This window comes from Paroedura picta, chromosome 1 (genome assembly GCF_049243985.1).
Source record: "Paroedura picta isolate Pp20150507F chromosome 1, Ppicta_v3.0, whole genome shotgun sequence".
In the NCBI taxonomy this organism is placed as follows: Eukaryota; Metazoa; Chordata; class Lepidosauria; order Squamata; family Gekkonidae; genus Paroedura; species Paroedura picta.
The window spans coordinates 86,111,335-86,138,657 of record NC_135369.1 but is presented as its reverse complement, the minus strand read 5'-3'; the positions used below and the strand labels follow the sequence as shown (position 1 = coordinate 86,138,657).

Genomic DNA, 27,323 nt, shown 5'->3' with positions numbered 1-27,323 from the left:
CACTTCTGGAGCTGGTGCTCCAATCGAAAAGTGTTGGCCGCCTTATGGCCAGCACCCACTGCCACACCAAGGGTGCTTACCTGGTGTTGGCATCAAAGCTGAGGGAGAGGGGCTATGTCCGGACCTGGGAGCAGGTCCGGACAAAATTTAAGCGAGTGAAGCTGGACTTCCTCAACAGTCTGGAGCAGTGGGGGGGGGGGGGTCCCGCAGCCAAGCGGGAGGACGGTCTTTCACGACCAGATGGTTAAAATATGGGAGAAGGCTGGGAAGCCCCCCCTGGAAATGAGGAGGCATATGGGTAAGTATGCCCTCGTTGTTTTGCCCTTAAACATGCATGGCATGACTAGCTGCCTCTTTCCCCTACTGTCCCCAATGAAATTCGAAATAGTATTTATATGCTGTCAACCCCCTCTGACTTAGCCCGCCAGTACTGTGTGGAACCACTTTGGTTATGCGCTTTGACTCTAACTGTGGTGTGTCTACCAGCTGTGTTTCATCTCTGGTTTGTGTGCTTTTAATTATGATTTCTCTTTTTCTTTGCCCAGCCACACAATCACCATCCAAGATGGGAAAAGCACCTGAGCGTGAGGAGGAGGAAGAGGGGCCTTCCACCTCAGGACAGGCTGCAGGTGAGAGTTTTATGCCTCTGCGGGAGACCCATGTGTGTGTACCCCCATGGAGCCATATGGGAGCCTGCTGTGATGCTCCCATTTGAAGTGTTATTAAATTCTTTGTTTGATTTCTATAGCAGAAACTATGGAGGCAAGGCTGCGTGCCATGGAGGCAAGGGTGACTGCCTTAGAGGCCGAAGTGGCAGAGCTCAAAGGGGAGTTAGAGCAGCAAAGGCAGCAGAGGGAGGCGGAAGAACGTAGGTTATGTTCCCCACTGCCCAACTCTTCTCACACTGTGGCTAAGGCCACCAATAAGTGTATGCATGTAAACTACAAAAATAGGAAAATATGTGTGGCACTAATGTGTACTTTTTCTCCCTCCCCACACAGTTAAGAAGAAGGAGGACGAAGAGGTCTTCCGGCGCAAAGTTAGGGGGACCGTGGGACGGCTGTGCAGGAGAGTGAGGGCGCTGGAAGGGGCTGGGGAGGGGAGCGGTGGGACCTAAGTTTTTATTTCTTTTTGTGTTTTGGGGTGGGGGGTGTTGGGGGGTTTCCCAGTTACTTTGCCCATTTTTCTATCCCTGTTAAATATTTGAATTTGTTAAAAAAAGTTGGCTTTCTTGGCGGGTGGGGGTGGTGGTGGGGGGGGGTCCAAGTTAAATTCCCTTGTTTTTTTCCCCTGTTGAACTGTTTCTGAAAATAAAATTTTGTTGTAAATTTCCTGAAAAAGACTCCAGTGTGACTCCTTGAACTCGCACACCTTTCACCCCAAACTCCTAAAACACCTTTAACCTTTAAAACACCCTCCAACCTACAACCCACACAACGGTGCCAGAATAGGCACAATCACTAGAGAGGGTACACTGAGACAGAGTCAAAAACATAAACTTTATTGAACAGACAACAGCAAACACAGATAAACAGACAAAATGGCCCAAACTAGGAGGGGGAGAACTTGTCCGCAGGTTTCACGACTCTCTTCCCGAGAACAGTCCTCCTTCTAGTTTGTGTCGCGGCATTCTGAGAGGGGGTGGGTGGGGTGGGTGCTGGAGGTGGTGGGGGGGGTGGGGTGGGTGCTGGAGGTGGTGGGGGGGGGTGGGTTGGGTGGGGGGGACGTTCACTATAATCTGAGGAGGGGGGGCCGCCTCCATAACCGCGACCGCCCTCTCCATCAGCCTCCTTATCATTCGAACTTCCTCCACGCTTTCGCGTAGCGAGTTGTTCGAATCCCTAAGGATGGCGCGGAATTTTTTGCCCTCCTGGGCCACGAGAGAGAGCATCGCCTGGTCTGCAGCAGCTGCACGCCTGGACTCCTCCTGGCAGTGCTCCAGGATCCTTTCTCCCACACTAGTGAGGACGGAGACGCGCCGCAGCCTGCCGCGTTCCCTGGCCAGCCTCTCCTCAGCCGGGAGAGCGCCCCTGGGTGGTGAGCCAGCTGGCTCGTCGTCTTCAGAAAGGACCTCTGTTGGCATAAAAAAGAGAAAAAGAACTGTTAGTAACAACGAGACAGTCAAAACCCACCCTGGTGCACATGGTGGCCTTTCTTGGTCACATATTGTTAAACCAAGACTCAGAACAATGCCAGGGGAGCACACGGTTATTGTTTGTTTGCCCATGGTGGCCTGTCTTGGTTACATGTTAAACCAAGACTCAGAACAATGCCAGGGGAGCACAAAAATGAAAAGGAAGCACACAGTTATTGCACACAGACATTGTCCTGCAGCCATGGCTCGAAAGGAACAGTTCATGCACGCTCACCATCTTGTATGTGTATCCGCCTGCGCAGGGCAGGAGGTCCAGCCACCCCACGCTCCTCCTCCTCCTGTGTCCCGGGTATGAAATCTGAAAAAAGGGAACAAAGAACATGATTAAGGACCAAAGTGTGGCAAAGCAAGCTTCAAACCCTAAAGCAGCAACGTTGAGGGACTATCTTCTGTCTCTTGGCAGTGCTGCTGCCCTGCACAAACAGAAAAGCACAAAGCAGTTAAACCCCCCCCCCTTATTGCAACTGATACTTACCAACATTTGTGGATGCCCCAGAATCACTGTCCTCTGCTACTGCTGCAGGGGACTCTAGGACCACCGTCCCAGGCATCTGTGTCTCTGTGGACAAGAGCAGAAAATAGTGAAAAAGGAGCAAGCATACAACCTGAACCACACAGCAAGCTCCCAAAGAAGTGGCTAGAGCACTGCAGAAGGCCTATGGCTGAGGCATGCAACAAAACTGTTTGGGTTGTTGTTTAAACACAACCGTTTTAAAAAGCCACCCAAAGCAATCCACAAACATCCAAGCATAGCATGCGTTGCAACGAACACAAGGCATACAATGGTGAAAAAGGAGCAAGCACACAACCTGAACCACACATCAAGGTCCCAAAGTAGTGGCTAGAGCGCTGCAGAAGGCCTATGGCTGAGGCATGCTGCAAAACTGTTTGGGTAGTTGTTTAAACACGACCGTTTTAAAAAGCCACCCAAAGCAATCCACATCCTATCATATTATGCGTAGCAACGAACACACGAGAAAACGATCCCCAAACGTCAGAACACACATTTGCTCAATATAAAAACAATAAAATACAAAATAAAAAGAAAATTACTTACCGGAGGCAAGGGGCGTTTGGTCAGGAACCTCCTCCGGCTCCCCAGGAGCGATGGCCATCAGGTCCACCGTGACCAATTCCGCTGGTCGTTGCTGGACGGGGGGTGGAGGCCGAAAGCTGGACGAGGTTCCCTCGCCGGGATCCTCCTCAGCGGGTGGTTCCTCGACCGGGGCAGCCGGCTTCCGAACCACCTTAAGGCTCCTCCCGACGCGCTTCGGCCTGCCGGCTCCTTCCCCGTCTCCGTACAGCTGGCGCTGCTCCTCGAAGTAGGGGCAGGTAACCTTTTCGTTGCCGGAACCCTTATTATGGTTCACGGCACGCATGTACTCTGCCCTCATTGTTTTGGTCTTCGACCGGCATTCAAGGCCGGTCCTGTTGTGGCCCAGGGCACGCATCTTAATGGCCACTTGTTCGAAGACCTCCCTATTCCTGTGGGAGGACTGGAACGCGTCCTGGATTTTCTCCTCCGAGAAAATCCCGATCAGGTCCCTGATCTCCGCGTCCCTCCAAGTTGGGCCACGGCCGGTTGCAGGGACGGACGAGGCTTGAGAAGAGGATTCCATGTTGCTTTCGCTAGTAGCTGAGCAAAATGGTGGTGCGAGGTGCAGGGTGCAACGGATCATATACCTTCCCGCACACAAAGACAAAGGGACTAGCCGGCTCCTGATTGGTAGAGGGCAGTAGGGGACACGCGCATTGGCCACATTAGGTCACATGTCACGTTCAAAACTCCTCGCGCGGGAACAGGATCTGCTCCTAAAGGCCAGATTAGCGCCTTTTGTTTGACTTCTCGCATGCGCTGATTCGTCCACACGCGGGAAGAGCAGTTTGAACATGCAGCGGGAGCCATTTTAGTGAGATGTCCGCCATTACAAAAACGCATGCCGGTGTAAAACCGAGAGCAATTGCAGTGGTACGCGACAGTTCCCCAATAATATTCACCAACCAAAGCATAAATCAATGACATGTAACTGGCGAACGTTCGTTGGCACGCTCAGCGGACAGTTTTTTAAAATGAACGGCGGACGGCGACTCCGCTTGCCGGAGGTCTAGCCGCCGATGGAAGGGGTTGTCCGCACCCAAGCACAACCACGCACCCGGAACCACACAAAGACCCACTACACATAAACCGCCCCTCTTGAAATCACCTCGAATCATATCTATTGAACCCCAGTAATCTAAACAGGAGCCTGCGAGCGGCGAACGTTCGTTGGCACGCTCAGAGGAAAGTTTTTAAAAATGATCCCCGTACGTTGACTCCGCTAGTACTGGCCTACGGTAGACGGGGTTTTAAGCTATGGGCAAATGTTTGGAACGTGACGGTGTGTGCCACTGTGCTTTTGGAAAACTATTGTGGTGTCCGGGCAGAATTTAAGAAAGTGATCGTGCTTGAAAGCCAGTCGCTGTCTCGTTGCCTCGTAGATCCCCGCTCGCTCGGAGAAAAAAGATGGCGGACAGTTCGCCGGAAGTTAGGAGGAAAGGCTCGGGAGGAGGGACTTTGAAGAAACCGCAACAATGGTAACGCACAAGTCTGTGGCGCTACTGTTGCAGATTGGTTGCAGGAGTGTATCGCTATCCGGAGGGTGAATCCAGTTTTCTGGATTCCCCTAGAAGCGCTACAACGAAGCGCTTTTTGCGGGTCGGTTGCAGGACTGTTGCAGATTGTGTACGACGTCGTGGGTTATGGCAAATTTGTAGCGTTTCCAATTGGCAACCATCCTGCTACTTTGAAGCCGTGCGTAATGGCCCTATGACTTTTCTGAAATCAGAGAGGCTACATATGGGTATGAAATGAAGACCTTATTATAGCACATGATTTGTGATTAGTAACAGTTTTCTCCAAGGTAAGCAAGATTTTCAGAGGAAATCTTCCAGTGATGATCAAGAGATATATGTGTATCTCTCACACATAATTTTACTTTAATTCTGTCCAGCTATTTTCTTAATATTATCGCCTTTAATTGAAACACTGTATGAAATGAAAAATTTCCCTTTTTTAGAAGATGTGTCTTTGTTGGTCAGTACACCAAACTTTGGTAAAATATTTTTCCTTCTTTTTTGAAAGCTGATAAATTTAGAGGAAAACTTGAAGAGCTGGAGAATGCGAAAAGATCACTAAAATTTCAGCTTCCTTCACAACACCCTTCAATTAGCAGCTTTTTGGACAGATTCAGAATACAGGTTCAAATGGCCTTAAGTGGGGATATTAATCGGTAAGTCTGCAGGATCTGACTGGCATGATCTTTCAGGTTTCCTGAAAACTTGATAGAATTTGTAAATATGGGGTGTAATACAGTATACAGTTAAAATCAAAGTGACTTTGTTAGATGTGATTATGTGTTATATACCCTTTTAAAAAATAACAAGTGCCAATAGCTCATAATAAGTTTGCTGCCTCTTGATATTGATTTTGTCCTCTGCAGAGGTTCAGTTTTCTGGTTTTCATCTGCCTTCTCCCTGTCCATTGCTCCATGGAATGAAAAATGATCACTCATGAGGACTGGGTTTTTGTTTTGCTGTTTTGCAGCCATGATTATTTCTGTAATTTTTGATGTTTTAGAATGGCAGGAGTAGGCACTAAAATATTTTTGGTGGGAAGACCATGCACACCAGAGTTCAAATGAATTGATTCTTCTCTTGTCTGATTTTTCATCATCCTGAAGTAATGACAGGCTTGCTTCTCTCTCTGTGCAAGCTTGCTCAGTGCTCCGATCTTTCTCCTGAGCAGGCTAGCTTTTTATTCAGTTTTACAGATCAAATAGAAACTTTACCACACACGTCAGCGGACATAGAAGTTTGTCAAAGCTTATGACTATGTACACATTCTATTGCTATCAGATTTTAAGATGCTGTATAGCTTTTCTGGACCATGAGCAGAATTTCTTTGAGATCAGCGCGTTACAGGAAAACCTGTCTTTCTGGTGATTTTTCACAGAGACTGATCTTTCAGTCCTGCTCCAGGCCTGGGTGTGCCCAACAGCAAAGAGCAGAGACCAACTTTGTCAAATCTCTACATCATCTAACTTTCCCTGTGTGGCTTTGGAAATATGATAGTTCTAACTAATCTATATTTGATAGTCAGGCGTATGTCCTTGATTTTTCTTGTTCGGTTCAAGCTTATCATGGCTGAGTGATTCAGAGCAAATAGTCTGTAGAAGATTGCACAATGAAAAATAGTGTATGTGGGGAAAGTGGCACTCTAGCAAGTGCTATGGACATTTTAAGCAACAGACCACAGCGATTCAGAAATACAACCAACGGGTAGAAACCGGAACAAAGCAGTTTCCTTCAAAAGTGGCTAAACCATGCTTTCTTAACCCAATGCAAGCGAGTATCAACAGGTAAATATATTCCACTAGCAGCCAGTTACTAAAACGGGTCTGTCTAAAATGATAGAAAAGGTCCATTAGCCACCAGTTACTAAAATGAAATACAAAGGCAGTTTGAAAATGGCCTTAGTGTCTCTTTCTCTTCACTCACACACACACACAATTTTTTAAAGTTTGGAGAAGAGTATGCCAGGCACCCTCAGATTCTGTAACCTTTCAGATGACCACTGCAGCATTTTTAAAAGACAGACCCCCATCCTGCCCCACTAGCTTTCCAGTCAGCTAGACTATAAATGAGAGCAATAAACTAGCATGCACCACATTAGGCCACCAGACTAAGCCCACTTCTACCTGAAGTGGCTGGTCCCTAAATGGCTATTTTTCATTCTGCTTATCTACCTCCTGCCAGGCAATCTAAGAGCACTAGTTGGTTGTTTCTGGCTTTCCATCCAAATCACCAGGGTGCAAAGAGAATTGGCAGGAACTGGAAAGGGGGACTATAACATTTTTCTCTTCTCTGTGTGACCATTTTGTGTGTAACTTCCATAAAAACTCCGTAGTTTTCTAAGGTGACGTGTTATGCTGCCTTCCTTGGCGTTCCCTTCTTATTTTCGCTGCCACCAAACATTCTTGTCTTAGAATTCTTAGTTAGACCCAAAGAACAGGATGGCTTAGTTGCATATGATAGATTGACAGAATGGTGAGTGCATGGGGTGGCTCTGAGGTGAAAGGAAATCCTTTACTCTAAAATAAACAATAGTTTTTCTCAAACATTAATAGAGTTTATTTAAAAGTAAAACAGCACAGCGGTTTCTGTGTAGTTAATAAGCCTGACGGTTTTAGAGAGATACAATAGTGTAGTGGTTCTTAAACAGACCTAGCCACAAAAGCTTCGTTTCTCACTTTCCACTTACACCAGTAACGTTTACAAGGCTTAACTTTTGCAACTTAGCTAATAACGTCTACACGGAACACAGATTCCTCTCACACTATACAGCATGTCACTGAAGTTTGTTCCTACACATCCATCCACCCACACCCTCAGCCCTCACTCTCACACAACAGCTTTCTGAACCACTCAGTCCCCTCAGTCCCCTTGGGTACAGATGCCACCCAATTACAATACATGTTACTCACCCATCAAGCCCCACCTTCTTATTCTGTAGGCCTACATTTTAAATAACAGCAACATACATTTAAACGCCACAGACACACACACGCGCGCGCGCACACACACACACACACACACACACACAGTATTTATATGGCAAAACAGCACAGGGACTTTGCTCTGGCTGTTACACTTTTCTGTTTTGAATAATTGAACTTGCCTTCCACATTTATTTTAGAAAGTTCATAGCTTCAGAGAAATAGCCCCAAACAGCAGCTTTTCATTTTGTCCATCCCAACATAGATTATTGGAATGGATGCCCAAACAGCATCTCCTTCTGTTTCTGATGGTCTCCCACTCCTCAGGAGTAGGAAAGAGCAAGAATCCGGTATCATTTTAAAGACTAACAAAATTTGTGGCAGGGTTTAAGCCAAGGGAATTTGGTCTCATGATATTATTAAAAACATTAAAAGCAGTGGAGAATTTTTATAAAATTGCAACAAAAGGATTTTGTTTCAGTAGCAGGGTTGGTAGAATTTAATGTGAAAAGAGGTAGGAAGTTTAATTTTGGTGATTAAATATATATGTGAATTTTAAGGAAGGCACTCAGGCTTCCACTACAGTGCCCCTGGTACTTTGTACTTTTTAGGAGGCAAAGAGGGCTTTGCACTTGCAGAAATTTGAACCGAACCCATTATTATTAATCTGTTATCATTTTCAAAGGTTTAACAGAGAAGAAGCAGTTTTTGTGCAGAAAAATGAACAGAAGGTTTTCAGGCTTACTTGTCAAGAAAAAATACAAATTTCATTCAATAAAAGAGACCAGTTACTTAAAGAAAAACAGTGGATACAGGTAAGGGGAAAGCAGTACACAAATGGGTATGGCACCATAAACAAATAATTTATTACATTATTATAGGCAAGACTATAATAATTATTGTCTGTAAATCCTTGGCTTTAATTCAACTGTCTGTTTTTTTTTAAACTGGAAACATATGTGGACAAAGAATTTTGATAAATTTCCTAAAAGACAGTAGCCTATTGAAGATTACGTACTACAGCAAAATTCTTTTGTTTTTGATTACTTTTCAAATATGCTACTTACGTACACTAGTGTGATAGTCTTTCTCGGTATTTAATGACTGTAAGCCTTCTGTGGGAAAGAAGAGAGCTTTGCTTTTGTTAATTTATCAGTATGCAATCTCCCAGTTTAAGTTCATGCAGTTCAAACATTTGGTATACTGTGACTGTTATAAAATGTCAGTACTTTTAGCATTAATGTCTTTATGTTTCAGGTTTCCCCCCTCTTTTTGGTTGAACAGCGTATCATAAATGGTCACTGTTGGCTTTGAATGCAGCTTATGTTGTACCATGTATAGAAAAATAGGTTTTGTTATAAAGATTATTTTACTCATATTGAAGAGGCATACTGTAAAATAAGCTAGGCCTATAAGTGAAAAGTTATTTCTCCTCATTAGAATGTTGTAAAATTATACTTTTCTGATGCATCCCATAGCTGTAATCCTGGATAGCTGAGGTCCTTCCTTCCCTCTATATTGAAAATAGATTGTCAAACATTTTACCATTGGACATGAATAAGAGCAATTTCAGGTTTCTTTTTTTGTGCCTGTACTTTCTCTTTTCAAGTTTCTTATTCGAACTGTTGGTAATTAGTACATTTCAGTTTGGAGATGGATGCTTTGTGAACTGAAGAATACTGAATTTCTGCCAGTATTCCCAAACTGATAGTAGAAAGAATGTGCTGTGTGTGCTCGAAGCCTATTTGAGACTCAGAGTAACAACCCTGATGTTGTCTTGATGACCTTTGTTATTCTCTTGCCAGATATCTTTGTTGAAACATACCTACTCCAAATTCTGCAACTTAATGCAGAAAGAACTGTGCAATTAATAATATCTATTTCAGGCAACACTGGTATACATTTAATTTTTTTGGAGCAACCCTTTTAGCATGGAAAGAGGATTCTTAAACTAATGAGTACAACTGCAAACTTAAATTAGCTTTTACAGCTTGGCAGATTTTCAGAATGAGTTTACACAAAGTTAATGACTATTTCTGCTTTGATTTCTTTTGTTAGCTTGTATTTATTTGAACATATCAGTTTGAGTCCTAATTACTTAGTTATGCTTAAGACCTCTTGAAATTAATAGGATGTAACTGGTTCCAAAGGGGTAGCTATGTTAGTCTGTTGCAGTGTATTGTACCAAATCAGTAGGATTTCTCAGACATACTAAGCTACATGGTAACTGCTTCCCCGTGATACTATTCCATGGTGCTAAGATACCATGTGGGTGGGTTTAGACAGGTGAGAAAACTATGCAGTTAGCTTAGTCCATGTGGTTATGATATTCACAAATACATTACAGCTGTACAATGAAGTGACTTTTGCATGGCACAGGGTGTGTGAATGAAGAGAGTCTGAGTTTATGCTTCATTAAATATCATTCACTGTACACTTGTTTTCATCAACAATAATAGCTTGTAAATTCTGTCTCCATGTTGCACAGAAAGAAATTGAACTGCTGAAAGCAAGGCTGGCTTTTTTAGAAGCTAAAGATCAACAGTTAAGGCAAGAAATTGAAAATCAAGATCCTCTCATTCAGATGCTGGATAGTGAATTATCTACCTTGCTTAGTTGGGTATCACATGAAGAACTACAGACAATAGGCAAATCCTTGGCTGATACTTTGAAAGCATCACATCAGATTCCATGTAGTTTGGATTTCCCAGAATCCATAAAAAGGTATTTGTTACTGTATGATACTTTAAAGCTCTTTTTAGTTTGAAAAACTCTGATTTGTTTTTCTTTCTGTTCATATGGGATGCACATATTTATTTATGAAAATAAATTTTAGCCTTTTGGTGAACTAGATGAGATGGTGTTTGTCTATGACTGGATCTCCCACAGTGTTTTAAAGGCAGCTGGAGCATACTTTGGATTGAGGTTATGGAGCTGAGTGAAGCAAGTTAAGCTCGCCCCCATGTACCCCTTCCCATCCCATATAGGGAATTTGCCCAGATGAAGGAAGGGGAAGGAAGTAAAAATAACTTAGAATCATAGAGTTGGAAGGGACCTCATGGGTCAACTAGTCCAACTCCCTGCACTATGCAGGACACTCACAACCCTATCACTCATCCACTGTAATCTGCCACTCCTCTAACCAGTTTTCGGCAAAGTGATGTTCAGATTTCTATAAACCTGAATGACTTCCACCATCATGAATCAACAAGCATATCTGCAACTACAATATAATTTACCTCAAAAGAAACAATCAGCCTATAAGTAATTGTTGGTTTGTTTATTCGATGTGCAGTTCTGGTAGTATTTTATTTATAAGCTGCCCTGAGCTATTGGAAAGGGTGTGCAGAAACCTTTAAAAAATAAAATACTTTACAGAGAATATATTCATCAACAGTTGTAATAGTGGGTATCTAAACATATCCAAAGAATCCATTGTCCTAACAAGAAATGCTTTGTATCTTATTTTGGAGGACTTCCATGAAATGTTTCCTAGTTGTCATATGATTTAAGGAAAGCTGTCACTTGATAGTTTGCAATGTGTTACAAAAGCCTTCAGCAAATTCCTTGCTACCAGTCTCTAAAACTATGCAAATTAAAACCATTGATACAAATTTCAAATGCCCCCTCCCAAAGTTCTTGAAGTTTAAGTTCACAGGATCCTTGGGATTTTGAGGCCTACTGTCTGCTAATTTGTCCCTATCCCTTCCTGATTACTTAGGGTTTTTTTTTAGGGGGGGGGGAGCTGACTGACTGAGTAGTTCATGGTTCTGTCATCTGTTCTGGGTAGGGTTGCATGCTCCTTGGAGGAACAGGCCCATAGTCTGGAGGGTGTTCTTAGATGCAGGCCTACTGCTTGATAAGCAGGTGGCAGCAGTGGCCAGGAATGCCATTTAGAGTTTTCAACTGGTTAGCCAGCTGTGAACTATCTTGGGTAGAAAAGATCTGGCCACTGTGGGGCATACCTTGGTTACCTTGGTTACATCTAGATTAGATTACTACAATGTACTCTTCATGGGGCTGCCTACTCTCTGTGAACCTTTCTGACCACTATGATCATCTTCAGAGGTCCTGCTTTTGTCTTCTGAGATTAGGTGAATGGCAACCTGGGAGAACACCTTCTTGATCATGGCATTAAAACTTTGGAAATCTTTCACCAATATGATTTGTCTGTGTCCTTTTGCTGCCTTCTGTCAGCAGGTGAAGAATTGTTTGTTTTGTTTGGCATTACTTCAATGATCCCTCCTCCCTAGCTGATTTTTAATTGACATTTTTTATTTTTGTAATTAACTGTTCTTTATTTGTTTTAATAATGTGGGTTTTTTGGGGGATGATTGTAATGGTTTGAAAAGGTGATTGTATCATTTATGTTTTAAATTGCTATTCATTGTGGTGGCACTTTTAAAAGTACAAAGGTAGGAGATAAATTTTGTTAATAAAATAATGTGGGTTCATTTTACCTTGGCTCACAATAGGCCTGTCTATTCCCTCCCCTCCCGCACACATACCCTCACTAAAAAGCTCTCCCTCCTAGTCACTTTTCTTTCTAAGCAACAAAATTTACCTTTTTGAAGAGGTTTATAAACAAATGGAAGGATTTATAAACAAATGAGAAGGCTGTTGTGAGCGGAACATTGTGGGGTTTGGATTCTGGCACCATGGATGTCTGGATCTCCCAGGGCTATGTCTCGGCAGAAGAAGGAGCCCTCGCCTGCAGCATGTCCAGAGGAAACTCCCCTGCTGTGTCAGACCCACATTATGGAAGCTGCACCACTATACCAACCTGGGAACAGCACTGCCAGGGTTGTGGTGGGGGTGATTCCCCCACACACACCCACACACACTGAATCAGTCTGATGTTGCCTCGTGGCCTGGCATAAGAAGCACGGACAAGCCACCTGCCAGTCCTCTCACTGTTTGTCCTTTCATCGGGACAAAGAACTTTCCATGGAGGGCATTCCTTGGGGTTACCAGTGCCATGGGAGAGCCCACGAGTGACTATGTATCAGGCATGCTGCCTCTAGCTGACATCTTGGGGGAAAAGGGAGGCAGATGTTGGAGGCCAAGATGCTGATTGGGATGGCAGAGTTAATGTAACCTTGCCTGGGTTTGATTGGGAGGAGGAGTTGGATGGACAAAGGAGGACAAAGGAAGGAAAGGAACAAGCACAGGAGGTGGGTAGAATAGTAGGATAAAGTGAGAAAAGAGGAGAGCAGATGCAGCACGGAGAAGATAGACACAGTGGAACAGCACATCAGTAAAAGGAATGGGAGCCAGTGGAGGGAAAGAAGTGAAAAGGTGAAGGACAGGGAAAGGAGGTGAGGTGGAAGAACAGCCAGAGGAGCACAGCTGAGGGGCAGAGGAGTGATCAGGGAGCCCTGGGGATACTGGGGACAAGCCAGAGAGCCCATCCCTATTATGTATTTAATCCTGTCTTGTAATAAGCCTTGTGACCCCCCAAAGGTGCACCACCTCCACCCAACTTCTGACTCTTTCCTCAATGCTATGGCTGAGGGTCCTGACCCCCAGAGGGCACCGCCCAATGTCTGTGGCAGACACCTGGGGAGATTAATCTGGAGAGCTTTAAACTGATGCCACAAGGGGAAGGAAACATCCAACATAAGGATTCTAATGCAGAAGAACAAATAGCAGCAGCCCACCTGGGAAGGCCAGGTCAAATGCAACCAAAATATATAGGCTTCCGGAGCCTATATGCCAAAACACGAAGGATGGGGAATAGGAAGGAAGAGCTTGAGCTTTTCATACAGCCAAAGTTTTAGAATCATAGAGTTGCAAGGGTAATTTAATCCAGTCCCCTGCACAATGCAGGAACTCACAACTACCTGCCCACCCACGGTGACCAATTTCATGCCCAAGTGATCCTCCCACCAGAAATCTCCAGAATCCAGCCTGGCCTGGAGGAAATTCACTTATCATCCCACAGTGGCAATTAGCAATTCCCTGGATATGCAAGGAAGGGCCACAAGAGACAAACACTGGCACATCCCTACCTGCCCACCCACTCACAATCTGCTTAAGTTCATAAAATCAGAATCTCTGTTAGATGACTATCTTGCCTCTGCTTAAAAACTTCCAAGGAATGAGAACCCACCACTTCTCAAGGAAGATATACTAGAGGGAGGAAAGTGACACTCCAGTGGGTGAAGATAAAAGGGGAAAAACAGATTATGGTGATTGGCATCTTCTACAGACCCTGATCAGGATGAGGATGTGGATACTGCCCTTCTTCAGCAACTTGATGGACTATCCAGGCAACAGGACTTTGTAATTAACTGAATATTTTAAATGATCATCTCATTTTCTGGAAAAGAAAACATAATTTATCTTCAGCTGGCTTGAACACATTGTTTGGCCCAATCAGGATTATAACACAATTATTTAGGGTATTGAGATGTAAAAACTCTGACAGAGGATGGAGAGAAAGCAGAAAGACTCAGTACCTATTTTGCCTCTGCTTTTTCCTGGAAGATTATGGTAGTTTACTGGTGCTGGTAGTCAAGATGGTGGGTTGACATGGACAGAGAGGTTGTTGAGAAGCACCTGGCAGCACTGGATGAGTTGAAATCCCTTGGGCCAGTTGGTGTGCACCTGACAGTGCTCAAAGAACTTCTTGGAGAGCTTGTGGAATCTTTTCTCATAATCTTCAGGACCTCTTGGAGGATTGGAGATGTGCCAGAAGACTGGAGGAGAATGAATGTTATCCCATTCTTTCTTCATAAAGGAGAGGAAAGATGACCTGGGAAAGCTACAGGCCAGTGAGTCTAACTTCTATTACAGGGAAGATAATGGAGCAGATATTAAAGCAGGTGATTTGCAAACATCCGAAGGACAACTTAGTGATCCGGGGAAGTCAGCATTGCTTTGTCTCTAACAGGTCTTCCAGACCAATCTGGTTTCCTTCTTTGACTGGGTGATAGGGTAAATTTGAGGACTACAGACTTGAATTTCAGTTAGATGGAGCGAACTGGTTAGAAAACTGCATCCAAAGAGTGGTTGACAATGATGGTTCATCAGATTGGAGGGAGGTGTACAGTGCTCTGTACTGGGCCTAGTACTTTCAACATTTTTATAAATGATCTGGATGAGGGGGTGGAGGGACTACTCATTAAATTTGCAGATGACACCAAATGCAGATGACATCTAACTGGGAAGAGTAGTGGACACCCTGGAAGATAGAGTTAAATGAGATCAGAACATGCTGGAAAAGTGGACAAATGAGAACAAAATGCAATTCAATAAGGAGAAGCACAAAGTTCTACATCTGGGTCACAAAATGTGAAGCATGCATACTGAATGGGAAATACACTTCTGGTTAGCGGAGTATTTGAATGAGAACTTGGAGTACTTATGGACTATAAGCTAAATATGAGCAGACTAGGGAATAAAGCCCATTTATAAAAATGGGCAGAGGTTGGGTGTAGTAAGAATGGGCTTCGGAGCGCGTTGGAAGGAGAAGGCGGCGTAGTATTGGGCGGCAGGCAGTCATGCAAGTGGAGATAGTGGCGCAAGGTGGGCTGGGGGGACGGGGCGAGTCATCGGGAGGCGAAGGATGCGTGCTCGGGGATCCGGGCATGCATGCAGGAGCGTGGGGGCAGGGTGCTTGGGCCGCAGAAGTGCGTTGGGCTCGGCAACCAGGCATGCGCGTGAGTCTGCGCATGCCCAGTTCATTCCAGGGCCGGTGGAGCAGGCGGGCAGAGCAGGGCGGCTGGGGCCAGCGTCGGCGAAATGGGAAGGAAGGAGCCAGGCTGCGGAGGCCCGGGGAAGGTGAGCGTGGTGGCGGCGAGGCTGGATCGGTGTAGGAAAGGGGTGGTAGGGAAGGGCGGGGACAGGAGCTGGGAGTTATGTGGCGGCTGGTTGTTTGGGCCTCGTGTCGGGGTGGGAAGGGGTCTGGGTAGTGTGGGGGGTGATCGGTCGGTGGCAGGGTGAGTGATTGTGTGGTTGGGGGGGTGCTGGAAGCATGGGAAGCGTTGGCGGGACGGGAAGGGGTCTGGGGAGGGTGGGAGGGTGATCGGACGGTGTGGGCGCAGTTGAGTGTGTGTGTGTGTGTGTGCGCGAAGCGTGGGAAGTGGAGGCGGGGTGCGGGGAGGGTGGGGGGATTAGCGGGTGGCGTGCAGGTGGGTGTGTGTGTGGTTGTTTTAAGGGGGGAATCGGCGGGGATGCGGGAAGGGGTGTGTGGATGGAGGAGAGCAGTTTTCGCGTCGCGGGCCTGTAGTATGGGTAGGGTTGGGTGGGAAAGGAGGCGGGAGGCCGCGTCTTTGACGTGGCGTCCCGGCTCCTTTCCCGAGGGCAATGGGAAGGCAGGAGGACTCCCCGTGAGCGAAGGCAGTGTGTCCCTCGGCATGGCGTGTCCCCTGACGGGCGAGGCTGGGGCAAGCGGCTACTGGGGAGGCGCGCTTCGCGTGCCTCCCCAGTGGCTGCTTGGCCCTTGAGTGGCACTCGGAGGGGCGAATCAGGAGCCGCTTAGCGGCTCCTGATTTGCCCCTCCGAGTTTTTATCACGGACAGAGCCCGCCCTAACTCCTCCCTAATAGCCCTTAGGGCTTTATTTAATCCGCTCCACAGGAGCGGTTAAAGATAGTGTGATACAGCAGTAAAAAGGCACATGCAGTCTTGATCTGTATCAACACAGGCATCACATCAAAATCACAAAATGTCATAGTCCCGCTGTTTACCGCATTGGTCACACTGCACCTAGAGAACTGTGTACAGTTCTGAAGGCCTCTCTTCAAAAATGATGTGGACAAAATTGAGAAGGGACAGAGGAAATGTTGAAACAGAGGCTAGATAGCCATCTGATGGAGAGGCTGATTCTGTGAAGGCAAAGGGGTGGCAGGTTACAGTAGATGAGCGATTGGGATGTGAGTGTCCTGCATTGTGCAGGGGGTTGGACTAGATGACCCATGAGGTCCCTTCCAACTCTATTATTATATGATTCTAGGAGAATGATGAGGATAATCTAGGGCCTGGGGACGAAGCCCTATGAGGAACTTGGGAATGTTTGGCTTAGAGAAGAGGAGGTTGAAAGGGGACATGTTTGCTCTCTTTAAATATTTTGGTTGTTGCTTGGAGGAGAGTAGGAAATGGTTCCTGTTGGCAGCAGAGGATAGGAACAGTAATGGGTTTAAACTACATGTAGAAGAGTACCGACTAGATATCAGGAAAAATCCACTGTCAAAGTAGTTCAGCAGTGGAATAGGCTGCATAAGGAAATGGTGGTCTTTAAGCAGCAGCTGGACAGATAGTTTTCCTGGATACTTTAGGCTGATTCTGCATTGAGCAAAGGGTTAGACTAGATGGCCTGCATGGTCCCTTCCAACTCTATGATTCAGTGATTCTACAGGGTAACTTTTTAAAAAAGATTAAAGGATTGGTGGGGTGAAAACATCAATCTATACCTAATATTACCAAATTGGTACTAAAAATAGTTTTGTGATCATAGAATCATAGAATCATAGAGTTGGAAGGGGTCATATAGGCCATCTAGTCCAACCCAGGATCAGCCAAAAGCATCCTAAAGCATCCAAGAAAAGTGTGTATCCAACCTTTGCTCGAAGACTGCCAGTGAGGGGGAGCTCACCACCTCCTTAGGTAGCCTATTCCACTGCTGAACTACTCTGACTGTGAATTTTTTCCCCCTGATATCTAGCTTATATTGTTGTACTTGAAGTTTAAACCCATTACTGCGTGTCCTCTCCTCTGCAGCCAACAGAAACAGCATCCTGCCCTCCTCCAAGTGACAACCTTTCAAATACTTAAAGAGGGCTATCATGTCCCCTCTCAACCTCCTTTTCTCCAGGCTGAACATTCCCAAGTCCCTCAACCTATCTTCATAGGGCTTGGTCCCTTGGCCCCAGATCATCTTAGTCGCTCTCCTCTGTACCCTTTACAGGTGATCCAATTAATCATGTAGAAAAATACACCCAGTGTACAAGTAAGTCAAGCAATGATAGTCAATTTGCTTCTTATAGCACAAGCAAAATAGCACACAGAGAGTTTCATGGACAGCAAACTGAGAGTGCCAGGGGAGTTATTGATTTCCTGATTGATTCATATTGTGCAGACTTTGCTAAAGGGCAAGGAAATAATTCCATTTTGACTTTTAATAGAATTTTTGTTGTATATTTTCCATTAAGGCAAGCTTCAGATAATGTTCTCTGGAGTATTGTGGCTGTTTTCTTTTGAAGGACTTGGATTAGGTCTGAATTGAAGGTCATCACTTTCAATATGTCATTTCAGAAGAGACCTCAAAGGTCTTTTACAGAATCTGTGTTCAATGTTATTTTAGGATCTCTGAATAAGCAAAAAGCAGACCTCCTTTTCTGTTCCCCTGGCATCCACACCCAATGGACACTTGTTATCATTTACTACCCTTGCTTTGATTGACTCTGTATACTAACACAATATGCGACTCCCATCTGCAGAGTCTGGGGATTGAGGCCACACTGACTCTAAATAGATTTTCCTGTAAACTTGGGGGACTCCCCACATTCATAGAAAAAAATTAAAAAATAAAATATATAGGGAGTTTCAATCCTCCCCATATACAATCCAGCTCAGTGGTGACAGACTTGTGCCCAGCAGCTGTGGTAGAGGAGGATATTGGCAACTGTTCCGGGCTCTATGGTGGCAGATGCCAGCAATCAGTCAGATTGGGGCTAGTCAAGCTGGATAAGGATGCCGCAGGCTACCTTAATGGTGGTGAGGCCTGGAGCCTTGCCAGACTTAGCAATGGGTGGGGGGATATGGAATTACTCAGACAAACCTTGTGCGTCCCTCACTTATACTATTCTGCTCCCCTCTCCCTCTATCCCCAGTTGAATGCTTGTATATGTAGGTCTCCATTGGGGAATTGTTAAGTATGGCAGGACCCCTGCCTCACAGACTGGCACCCATGAATAATCTAGGCTTAAGCCAAAGCCAAGACACTGCTCTATCTTAGAGAGCTTGCTCTTTGCCTTAGGTTCAGAATGACAACCCCTGCCTGATCCAGGTGCCTCCTGGCTCAAATCTTGCTCTCATCCTAAACCTCCCCCCCCCCCACTCCATTGTATTGCTGATCAAGTGGACAGGCTCCATCCTATTTGCCCAGGGGCTCCTAGGCAAACTTCTTTGTCTTGCACATAACTCATCCTTGGCCCCTCCACCAGGGGAAATCTCTTCCCCAAATACTAGCTAGTAGACCTATTGAGACATGATGGCTCTCTTTTCTTGGACCCATTAACACTTTGTTTAATCTCATCAACAGCCATCTCTGGACCTGGCCAGGGCATTGCCCAACATCCTGTCCCATGGAAAATTCCATCATGTGCTCACCTCACAGCCCCCTCACCAAAATCCCATATAAATCATGGTTTCACAAAGCCACCCTTAGTGCCTTCCAACTCGGGGCCCATTGGAACCTCCCTTCATGCTGGATCATGTTGCTTTACTCTGACTCTCCATTCTCTCCAGGATAGATAAATATACCGAACCCTTTCTCCCCCACCCTTCTTTCTTTTCTATATGACTGCTTATTAGGTGTGTTAGTTATTTTTATGCTTTTATTATTTTTCTTTCTAATAAAGTCTATGCTTATTATTTTACCATTTCACAATGTGTCTGCCTTGAGTTCTTAAGGGCCTCATAATCGACCTTGTAAACACAGGCAAAATCAGCTCTTTAACACTAAGTTATCCCACTTCTTGCAGCTTGTAATTGCGCATGTAAGCGCGATTCAGGCAACAGATTGTAATGCTCAGGTCACAAAGGTAGCTTGGTAAGCGATTTTCCACCTATGCCAAGCCAAACTACTAGCGCCCTATTTGGCCCTGAAACACCCAGCCACATTGATCCATGTAACAGTCACCTCTCGACTAGATTTCTGTAACTCACTGCTTGCGGGTCTTCCTTTGACTCTGATCCGGAAACTACAACTGATGCAGAATACAGTTGCCTGGGTCCTCATGGGGACCCCATGGAGAGCGCATATACAACCTGCTATCAGTTAAATTTCGGATCAAGTTTAAGGGGTTGACTTTAATCTTTAGGGCCATATGCCAGTGTACCTGAGGGACCACCTCTTCAAATATGCTCCCTTAAGATGTGATGGGCAAACTCTGATTTGCTCATGGTCCCTGGTCCCAAAGAAGTGCATTTGGCCTCAACCAAAGCCAAGCCTGTTCAGCCCTGGCTCCAGCCTGGTGGAATGAACTGCCAGCATAGCTCAGGGGCTCAGGAACCATCACCTCCCCTTCATCACCATCACTGTATATACTCAAGAATTTGGTTGATTAGCCAGAACATTTAAAAAACAAAAGAAAAACAAAAAATGGACTTTTATATATCTATGGTTTTATTGTTTTAATACTTATATGTATTGGATTTTATGATTGTTGTTAGCCACATGTAGACTTTGTAAGAGAGAGGTAGCCTGTAAGTCCTATTAATGAATCAAACAAATAATTTATTATATTTACCCTGTTTTTTCTCCAAGAAGATGGGGTGGTTTACATCATTTTCTCCCCTCCTCCATTTTACCCTTACAACCCTGTGAGGTAGGTTAGGCTGAAAGAGGGCAATTGACCCAAGGTCCCTCTCTGATTTTCCTGGTGAGTAAGGATTCAAATATGTTAATCCCTTGTTAAATCCCACTTTTTAAGTATTCAGCTTCCTTTATTTTTATTTATTTAAAAGATTTAATGTCATTTTTGACACAATCAAGATCCCCAAGGCAGTGAATATGAAAACATTTAATTTAAACAATTAAACATGAAAATTAAAAATTAAACAAATTTTTAAAAGATCCCTGGCCCAAAGGAAGTTCGCCTAACTTTGACCTTGGCCAGGGTCTTTTCGGTCCTGGCCTCGATCTAGTGGAATGAGCCCCCAGGCATGCTGAGGGCCCTGTCAGAGCTTTCGAAGTTCTGCGGGGCCCATTAGAACGAGCTGTTCCACCAGGTCTTTGGTTGAGGCTGGGCTCCCCATTGAGCAGACAAGATCATTGCTGCTCCCTACACTCCCCTCCCTGAGGTGTTATACATCTGCTGTAAGTAGCGTTAGGATGGGGGTTTAGCTACCACTGATATGTACTGTTTTAGAATTGTATGTGGTAAGTGGGTTTTATTGTGGGTTTTAATGTGGGTTATAATACTGCTAGCTGTCATGAATTGGTCAACAGGAGTAGCAGGTTAAAAATTAAATTATAAATAAATAAAATATTCACCTCCTGATAGAAGACACTGATGGATGAAGACAGAGAGATCTCCCTGGGAGGGAGTTCCAAAGTTTTGGTGCCATGCCAAATAAAGCCCTTTCTCAGGTCACCATCCATCTGTCCTCAGATGGCAGAGTAGCCAAAGCAGGGCCTCTGAAGATGACTGCAGTGAATGGGAGAAGCTGGCCCTTAAGGTATGTTGATGAACATGTGCTTTGAAATCTGTTCTAAATACTAATACAAATGAATGAGTTTTCTGATGTTAACAGTGAATACATAAGTTTTAACTTAAGTATAGGTATAGTTCTTACATTGTTTATCAGGCCTTGAGTTTCTGATCATGCCAACTTTTTAATTAATATTAATTTCTAGGCTTCAAGAAAAAGAGTGGTCCCTTAATATATCCATTAAAGATACTGCCGCTGAAGTAAGTATACCTTAACTGTAATCACATTTTTACTTGTGAATTTGAAGCACTAATGAGACAATCACTTTACTGTAAGTCGTCTGTAAATGACCTTCTGAAAATTTTGTTTAATATTTTGTGATTATGAGAAGGTTGATACGAAAAATACATTGTTCAAGAAACATGTGATGTGATGCATCAAATGTCTGTTGGGTTAGGTTTCTATACTAGGTAAAAGAGCTAAATGATTGGAATAAAAATCTCTACTTTATTAAATGAAATCTTCCCAATTTTGCTGGCGTGTAGCTAAAGAAGAGGAGTTAGTTCTTATATGCCATTTTTCTCTCCCCAAAGGAGGCTCAAAGCATCTTACAGTTGCCTTCCCATTCCTCTCCCCACAACAGACACCCTGTGAGGTGGTTGAGGCTGAGAGAGCCCTGATGTCACTGCTCAGTCAGAACAGCTGTACCAGTGCTGTGGTGATCCCAAGGTCACCCAGCTGGTCGCATGTGGATTCTATAGGAGCAATAATTGGTGTAATTATGACCAAGTTAAAACCATCTGGACTGTTTTGCCTCTACGGCTATTAAATACAGTAAGAAGCCCTTCTGCATAGAACAAATGTGTACTGGTATTAGGAGCTCTGAGTTATTGTACTATCTTCAATGGATTGATATGGGGGCAGTGATTTTATACCATGAAATGAAGTTCTGTACTTTATTTTTAACTCAAAACAGGACAGGCTTATTTCTTTCATAAAACATAGGGATCTCTCTATATCAAAAGGTGTTTCCCCAAATTATAGCAAATAATTCATTTATTTATTTAATTTATAGACAGCCCCTCTCTGCAGACAGGCTGGGGTTGATTTACAACATATTAAAATGTGGTCATTGCTGTAGTCCCTGTGTACATAGAATCTGGTTTCTTTTGGTGGTAATGGTAGGGATGCCAACAAGGTAGTCATAGAGGAAAATGATATTTGTTGGTCCATGTATTCAGAATCTTCTCTGGTATTCCTGCCTGATTGTTAGGAATGCCAACCTCCCGTGGGATAAAAGCTTATATCCAGTTACAAAGATCAGTTCCTCTGGATAAAAGGGTTGCTTTGGAAAGTGGACTCTGTGACATTGGACCCCACTGAGGGTCATATTCTCCCCCATGCTCCATCCCCAGATCTTCTGCATCTGGAACCTCCCCATTTTCCACCAGGGGCCATGGGGGTCCTGGCAATCCTACTGGTTGTCATACTCATTTTGTTATTGGTGCAGGGCCAGGACTTCAGAATTAGACACAATAATATCTGGCAGCTGTAAAGATCCTTCAGTATGCATATGTAACATTTAATTAAATGCTAATCTAATTATAGCATTAATCCTGGGTCCTGATTGCACTCACAGTTTAATTTTGATTTGAAGTGGTATCACTTTAATCCTCATCCTGTTCACATCTGCACATAGCTTCTTTCTCAGACTTTCTCCTCCAAATAGCAGAGTTTAACTCTGCACGCTAATAAGAAAAAACGGGTTGCTGAGATTACCCACCTCCCTTTGTTTGAACTGTTGATTGGTCTCTGTTGATTGGTTTGTGCAGGAGCAGACTTTTCAATTCAAACATTGCATTTCAGTGCTTCTTGTTTTAAAGTTAAGGGCTGGGGGGAGGGAAATACTTTTCAAAAGTCTTCACTGATAAGCCACCATAGACCCACTGCATTCAAAGGCTCTATGCCAGGTTTTCTGATGTTTTCTCTCATTTTTCTTCTGAAGGAAGATAGACAATTTCTTCTCCTCACTTTAGGAAACAAATTGCCAAGCTTGGAAAGAGAGAGCAACCTGTGCCCCCCCCCCCTGAAGCACATGTGGAGACAAAGGCAGCTGGAGGTAGAGACAGCTGGTCTTAAGCTCCTTCTTCTTGCATTACTTAAAGAATACTTGTAAATTAGGAGAAACAGCTTCACAGCATGAAAGCACAGAGAGATTTTAGGCAGCATCAGAAATTAAAGGGACTGCTTCTGATGGGAGCCAACCAACCAGCAGAGACCTCTGCACAATGCCCATGCTAGGGTTGGCAAATGAGGCAAAGCATCTGAGGCAAAACATCTGCACCTGGAAGAGAGTGCTGTGGGTCTGCATATCCTTGATTAAGTGGAGAAAATCCAATCTTGGATTTGCTGGAGAATACATAGTGTGACTGCAGAGCCAATCCTCAGCTGTGCAGATTGATGGAAATATTTGAAAAGCATCAGAGTGGAGATCAGGGTCAGGTGCAGATGGCTTAAAAAAAAAACACAAGCCCAATGAACTTTAGAAGGACAGATAAGCCCCTGGTCAGAAAAAGTAGCTAAAATTTAATTATTATATACAGAGTATAGCAAAACAGCTCCCTGTCTAACTTAAATCTACCACTTTAGGCACCTTCATGTGAAAAACATAATTTTAAAGACATTTTGAAGAAAACCAGCACTTGCTGGTTTTGTACATCTCTTCTCAGCCTTCAGTAGCAGCACTGGAACACTTTTAGAAAAAAGCATTCTTCATCCCCATAAAGTAAAATTAGCAGCAGATCACCCCTTACCACCTGGGCATAGAAAATTTGCAGTATTTATGTTGAATCTTTGTAAGTGAAGATGATAAAAGCCATTTGTTGTTTGCCTGTAAAAGGAGCAGTCATTCCCAGCCATTCCGTTTCTTTAAAAAGAAAGCAATGCCTGATCCGATACAAAGTCATAAAGTCTCTCAGTCTCCCTGGGATGTGCACTGCTGACAGAGGTACCACCTTTGGCATGACCGCTCAGAAAACCTTCCATCTCTTGTGATTATTTCCCAAGTGATTATTACATCAAATACTGAAAATGGCATGACATTTTGGAAGAGTGGATTTCTTAGCCCACACTATGCCACCCTCTTTTTCTGCCACTGTTGATTAACTTCACAGGCAAAGAAGACAGTAGCCTGGCTCAGTACTGTATCTCTACCCTGATTTTAAAAGCCACTGGTGAAGTAGGCAAAGAAAACTGGGCTCACAATTGCAATAATTGTTACATAAGTATAAATAAATATTTGTTTAATCTGAAAGATTTAATCTAAAGGATTTAAATAGATGTTTAATCTATTTACCTCCCTGTGGTTCCAACATGGCCTGGATTAAAATGTGTAAATTCTTTTTATGTTTGTCATCACAACTCTGTGATGCAAATGAGTATTCTTCTGCCACCGTACAGATGAGGATAAAACAGAGAATTAGCAGGAGCCCAGTATTTCACTACTGAGATTTGGCTAAGAAATTTCTAAATCAGACCATATTGTCTTCTGTATTACATAAGTAGGGCTCTATTCTGTGCTTTGTGAAAATAAAAAGAGGGCAGTTTTGGGGACATGGATATGCTATTTTTCTTCAAGATACTTTTTTGGGCTAATGGAAGTAAAGTGGTCTTCTAAATACTCAGAAGGATTCACCTCTTGATTTACAGATCTGTAAAAACGATCCCAAAAATTATTGGTAATAGAATTCACACTTTGGAAACCACAAAAAATATAGGCCTTCTGATCTTCCTAAGTATAGCAAAACCTTCCACCACAGAAAACTGGAGTTCACAGCTGTCAGGCAAAGTAGATAATGCTGAGCTAAGTATTCTGGGTTAATAAAATCAGAGTCCAGTAGCACCTTTAAGACCAACAAAGATTTATTCAAGGCATGAGCTTTCGAGTGCAAGCTAATTATTGCAATTGTGAGCCCAGTTGTCATGACCCTCCCGGTTCATGCCATCCTGTTCCCCACTGCTCCTGCATATTCTCACATTCTCAGGCTTCCTCCGGCCGAGGCAACCCAAGGCCATAAAGCAATAAACCTGTCCTCTGAGAAGATCCCTCCCTTCCTTTCCCAGCGGGCGAGGAGCCCGAACAACTGTATCAATCTCACTGTAAGTGTCCTTGCGGAGACAGCTAGGTCTCAACAATGTGCCAACTCCCCGATAAGGCACCTGGCCATCTGGTAGCCTGGGAACAGGACTCCTTTGTCATTTCTATCTGCTCTCCCGCCAAACCCCGTGCGTACCCCTCCCTTATTTGGTGGGCCCTATATCTGCCCCACCTGTCCCCCATGTACTTTGTTATTATCAAGATCTTTGCTCAGGAAGATCTTGGCATGCTTGGCTAACTGTGGACTTTGCCTAATAAAGCTCTGCTTTAGAATTTGCAACCGACTGTTGGATTCTTAATGCGCTTTCACTTGGGACTCCACCGGCTGGGCTCAGCCTGATTCCTGACAAATTGATAATAACCACTTCTCCCTGTTAATCCATCCGTTGGTGCGCCTCGCTCCCCATGGCCGCGGCAGCCCTGGAGGACTCAGGGTTAGACATCGTGGAACAGTCCCCGGACGGGGGCCGTCAGCGCCTGATCATCCACATCCCCATCGAAGAGCGGGCGGAGGACGGTGCCATCACGGTACCATTGACCACCGGAGCCGGCGACGCTCCCCTCGACACCGGGGCCACCGACGCTCCCCCCGACGCCGGGGACCATCGATCCCCGCCATGCCAGAGCCCCGCGAAGGATTCTGCGAGTGCGGCGGGGAAATCGCCCCCACCTTCCTTCGAGGAAGAGGACGAGGAGTCTCCCGAAGACCCAGGAGATGCGGGCCGGCTGGTCGAAATGGGGCGCCAGGTGGGGGTCGATTTCACCCGAGAAGGGCCCCAGCACCTTGTCCCGGTCGAAGAACTGGAGGGCCTGATGCTACGCGTGGGGGACCAACGACGAGAAATCGAAGCCCTTCGCCGGGCCCTGCGCCAAGCCGAATCCCGCCGAGAACCCTGGAGCGCCCCCCTTGCCTCCGAGAAGGGGAAGAAGGGCCGACTCTCCCTACCAGCATCCCTGCCAGGCGATCCAGCCGCCCCGGCTACCTGAGTTGCTACGTGCCCCCCTGCGGCCCCCGCTGTCAAGCCCAAACACCACAGCACCCCTTCACTGGGGTACGGGACTCTCGACTCCCTGGGGGGGGCTGCGGCCACGGGTCTGCTCTCCACGTTCGCTCCCCCCAAGCACCTGACCTACTCGCGTCCGACCGGCACAATGACCTGGCTGGAGGAGGACGATGTCGACACCGAGCCCGAGCCCCGGCCGGGGCCTGACCGGGTCGCAGCTTTCACCGAGATCCCCCCTCACCACGAACCTCGTCGCCTGAGGAGGGAAGCCTCACCATTACGTTCACGGCCGGGGGGCCAGGACCCCGTTACGTTTCTATCGGGCCCATGGGGGGAACCCCCGACGCGGACCCCTACTCCCCCGGACCCGGCCCCGCCGCCCCGGGGCGATCGCCCGGCCGGGGATTGGATTCATCCGACAGCCCCGAGGAGGGGGACCTATGCCCCGCTTGCCGTGGACACCCAGCCACCCCAACCCCAACCTCAACCGCCAGCCGCCCCGCCGCCCTCGCCGATCCCACAACCGTCCCCTTGCCAGCCGAACGACGGGGCCGCCCGCGGAGGGCGCCACGACCATTTGGGGGGCCGGAAATTCAAGGTGAAGTTCGATGGCACTTCGGAGAGACTCACCTACTTTTTGATTATGGTGGATGGCTTCTTGGCGGAGTGGGGAGATTCTTTCACGGACGAGGCCGATTTAGTACGTACGCTGGGCTGCAACCTAGAGGGCAAGGCAATGGACTGGTGGATTACCCAGTACGAGAGGGGGACGGCGGCAGCTACCTCCTTAGAATCCTTCAGAACCGCCCTCCGCGCGGCTTTCAGAGACCCTTTCCGTGAGCGAAAAGCGACGGAGGCGCTGGCCAAGCTGAAGCAGCGAGGCAGGCCCCTGATGGACTACGTCATTGACTTTCGGGCCATCTCGGACCGAATCACCACCTTGAATGACAACCAGATCATCAATGCCTTCCTGGATGGTTTGGATCGCCCCGTGACCGTCGGGATCTTCAACCGGGGGCCCCCCGAGGACGGAGACCTCCAGCAGTGGATCGACGCCGCAGGGGTGATCGAGACGAATCTCGTGAACTACCGGGC

The 27,323-nt window shown here is 45.7% G+C and overlaps 2 protein-coding genes across 6 annotated transcripts in view; one reads left to right on the top strand and one right to left on the bottom strand.

The window, feature by feature from the left end:
• DISC1 (DISC1 scaffold protein) overlaps nucleotides 1-27,323 on the top strand; it is a 483,193-nt gene that overhangs the window by 64,656 nt on the left and 391,214 nt on the right. For 4 of the 5 annotated variants that reach the window (XR_013232748.1, XR_013232750.1, XM_077346324.1 and 1 more), the window contains exons 4-7: nucleotides 5,277-5,424; nucleotides 8,375-8,504; nucleotides 10,178-10,413; nucleotides 21,274-21,328. Coding sequence is in view for 3 of the 5 variants with exons in the window: in XM_077346324.1 (XP_077202439.1) it covers nucleotides 5,277-5,424; nucleotides 8,375-8,504; nucleotides 10,178-10,413; nucleotides 21,274-21,328 (569 nt within the window). In the remaining 2 variants the exon portion in view is untranslated. The remainder of the gene's footprint in view (nucleotides 1-5,276; nucleotides 5,425-8,374; nucleotides 8,505-10,177; nucleotides 10,414-21,273; nucleotides 21,329-27,323) is intronic. The other variant, XM_077346332.1, reaches the window with a different exon arrangement.
• LOC143841682 (uncharacterized) lies at nucleotides 1,481-4,959 on the bottom strand. Its single transcript, XM_077346347.1, has 4 exons — nucleotides 3,213-4,959; nucleotides 2,631-2,714; nucleotides 2,370-2,453; nucleotides 1,481-2,073 (listed from the first exon to the last, which is right to left on the bottom strand). The coding sequence occupies exons 1-4, from the start codon at nucleotides 3,832-3,834 to the stop codon at nucleotides 1,580-1,582; spliced, it is 1,284 nt and encodes a 427-aa protein (XP_077202462.1). The 5' UTR covers nucleotides 3,835-4,959; the 3' UTR covers nucleotides 1,481-1,579.

Bases quoted from the DNA above. Each gene is read 5' to 3' on its own strand.
- LOC143841682 (XM_077346347.1), bottom strand. From the start codon at position 3,834: ATGATCCGTTGCACCCTGCACCTCGCACCACCATTTTGCTCAGCTACT. The intron at 2,715-3,212 runs GTAAGTAATTTT...TCTTGTCCACAG, and splicing joins CCAAACGCCCCTTGCCTCCG to AGACACAGATGCCTGGGACG. The intron at 2,074-2,369 runs GTGAGCGTGCAT...TTATGCCAACAG, and splicing joins GCGGATACACATACAAGATG to AGGTCCTTTCTGAAGACGAC.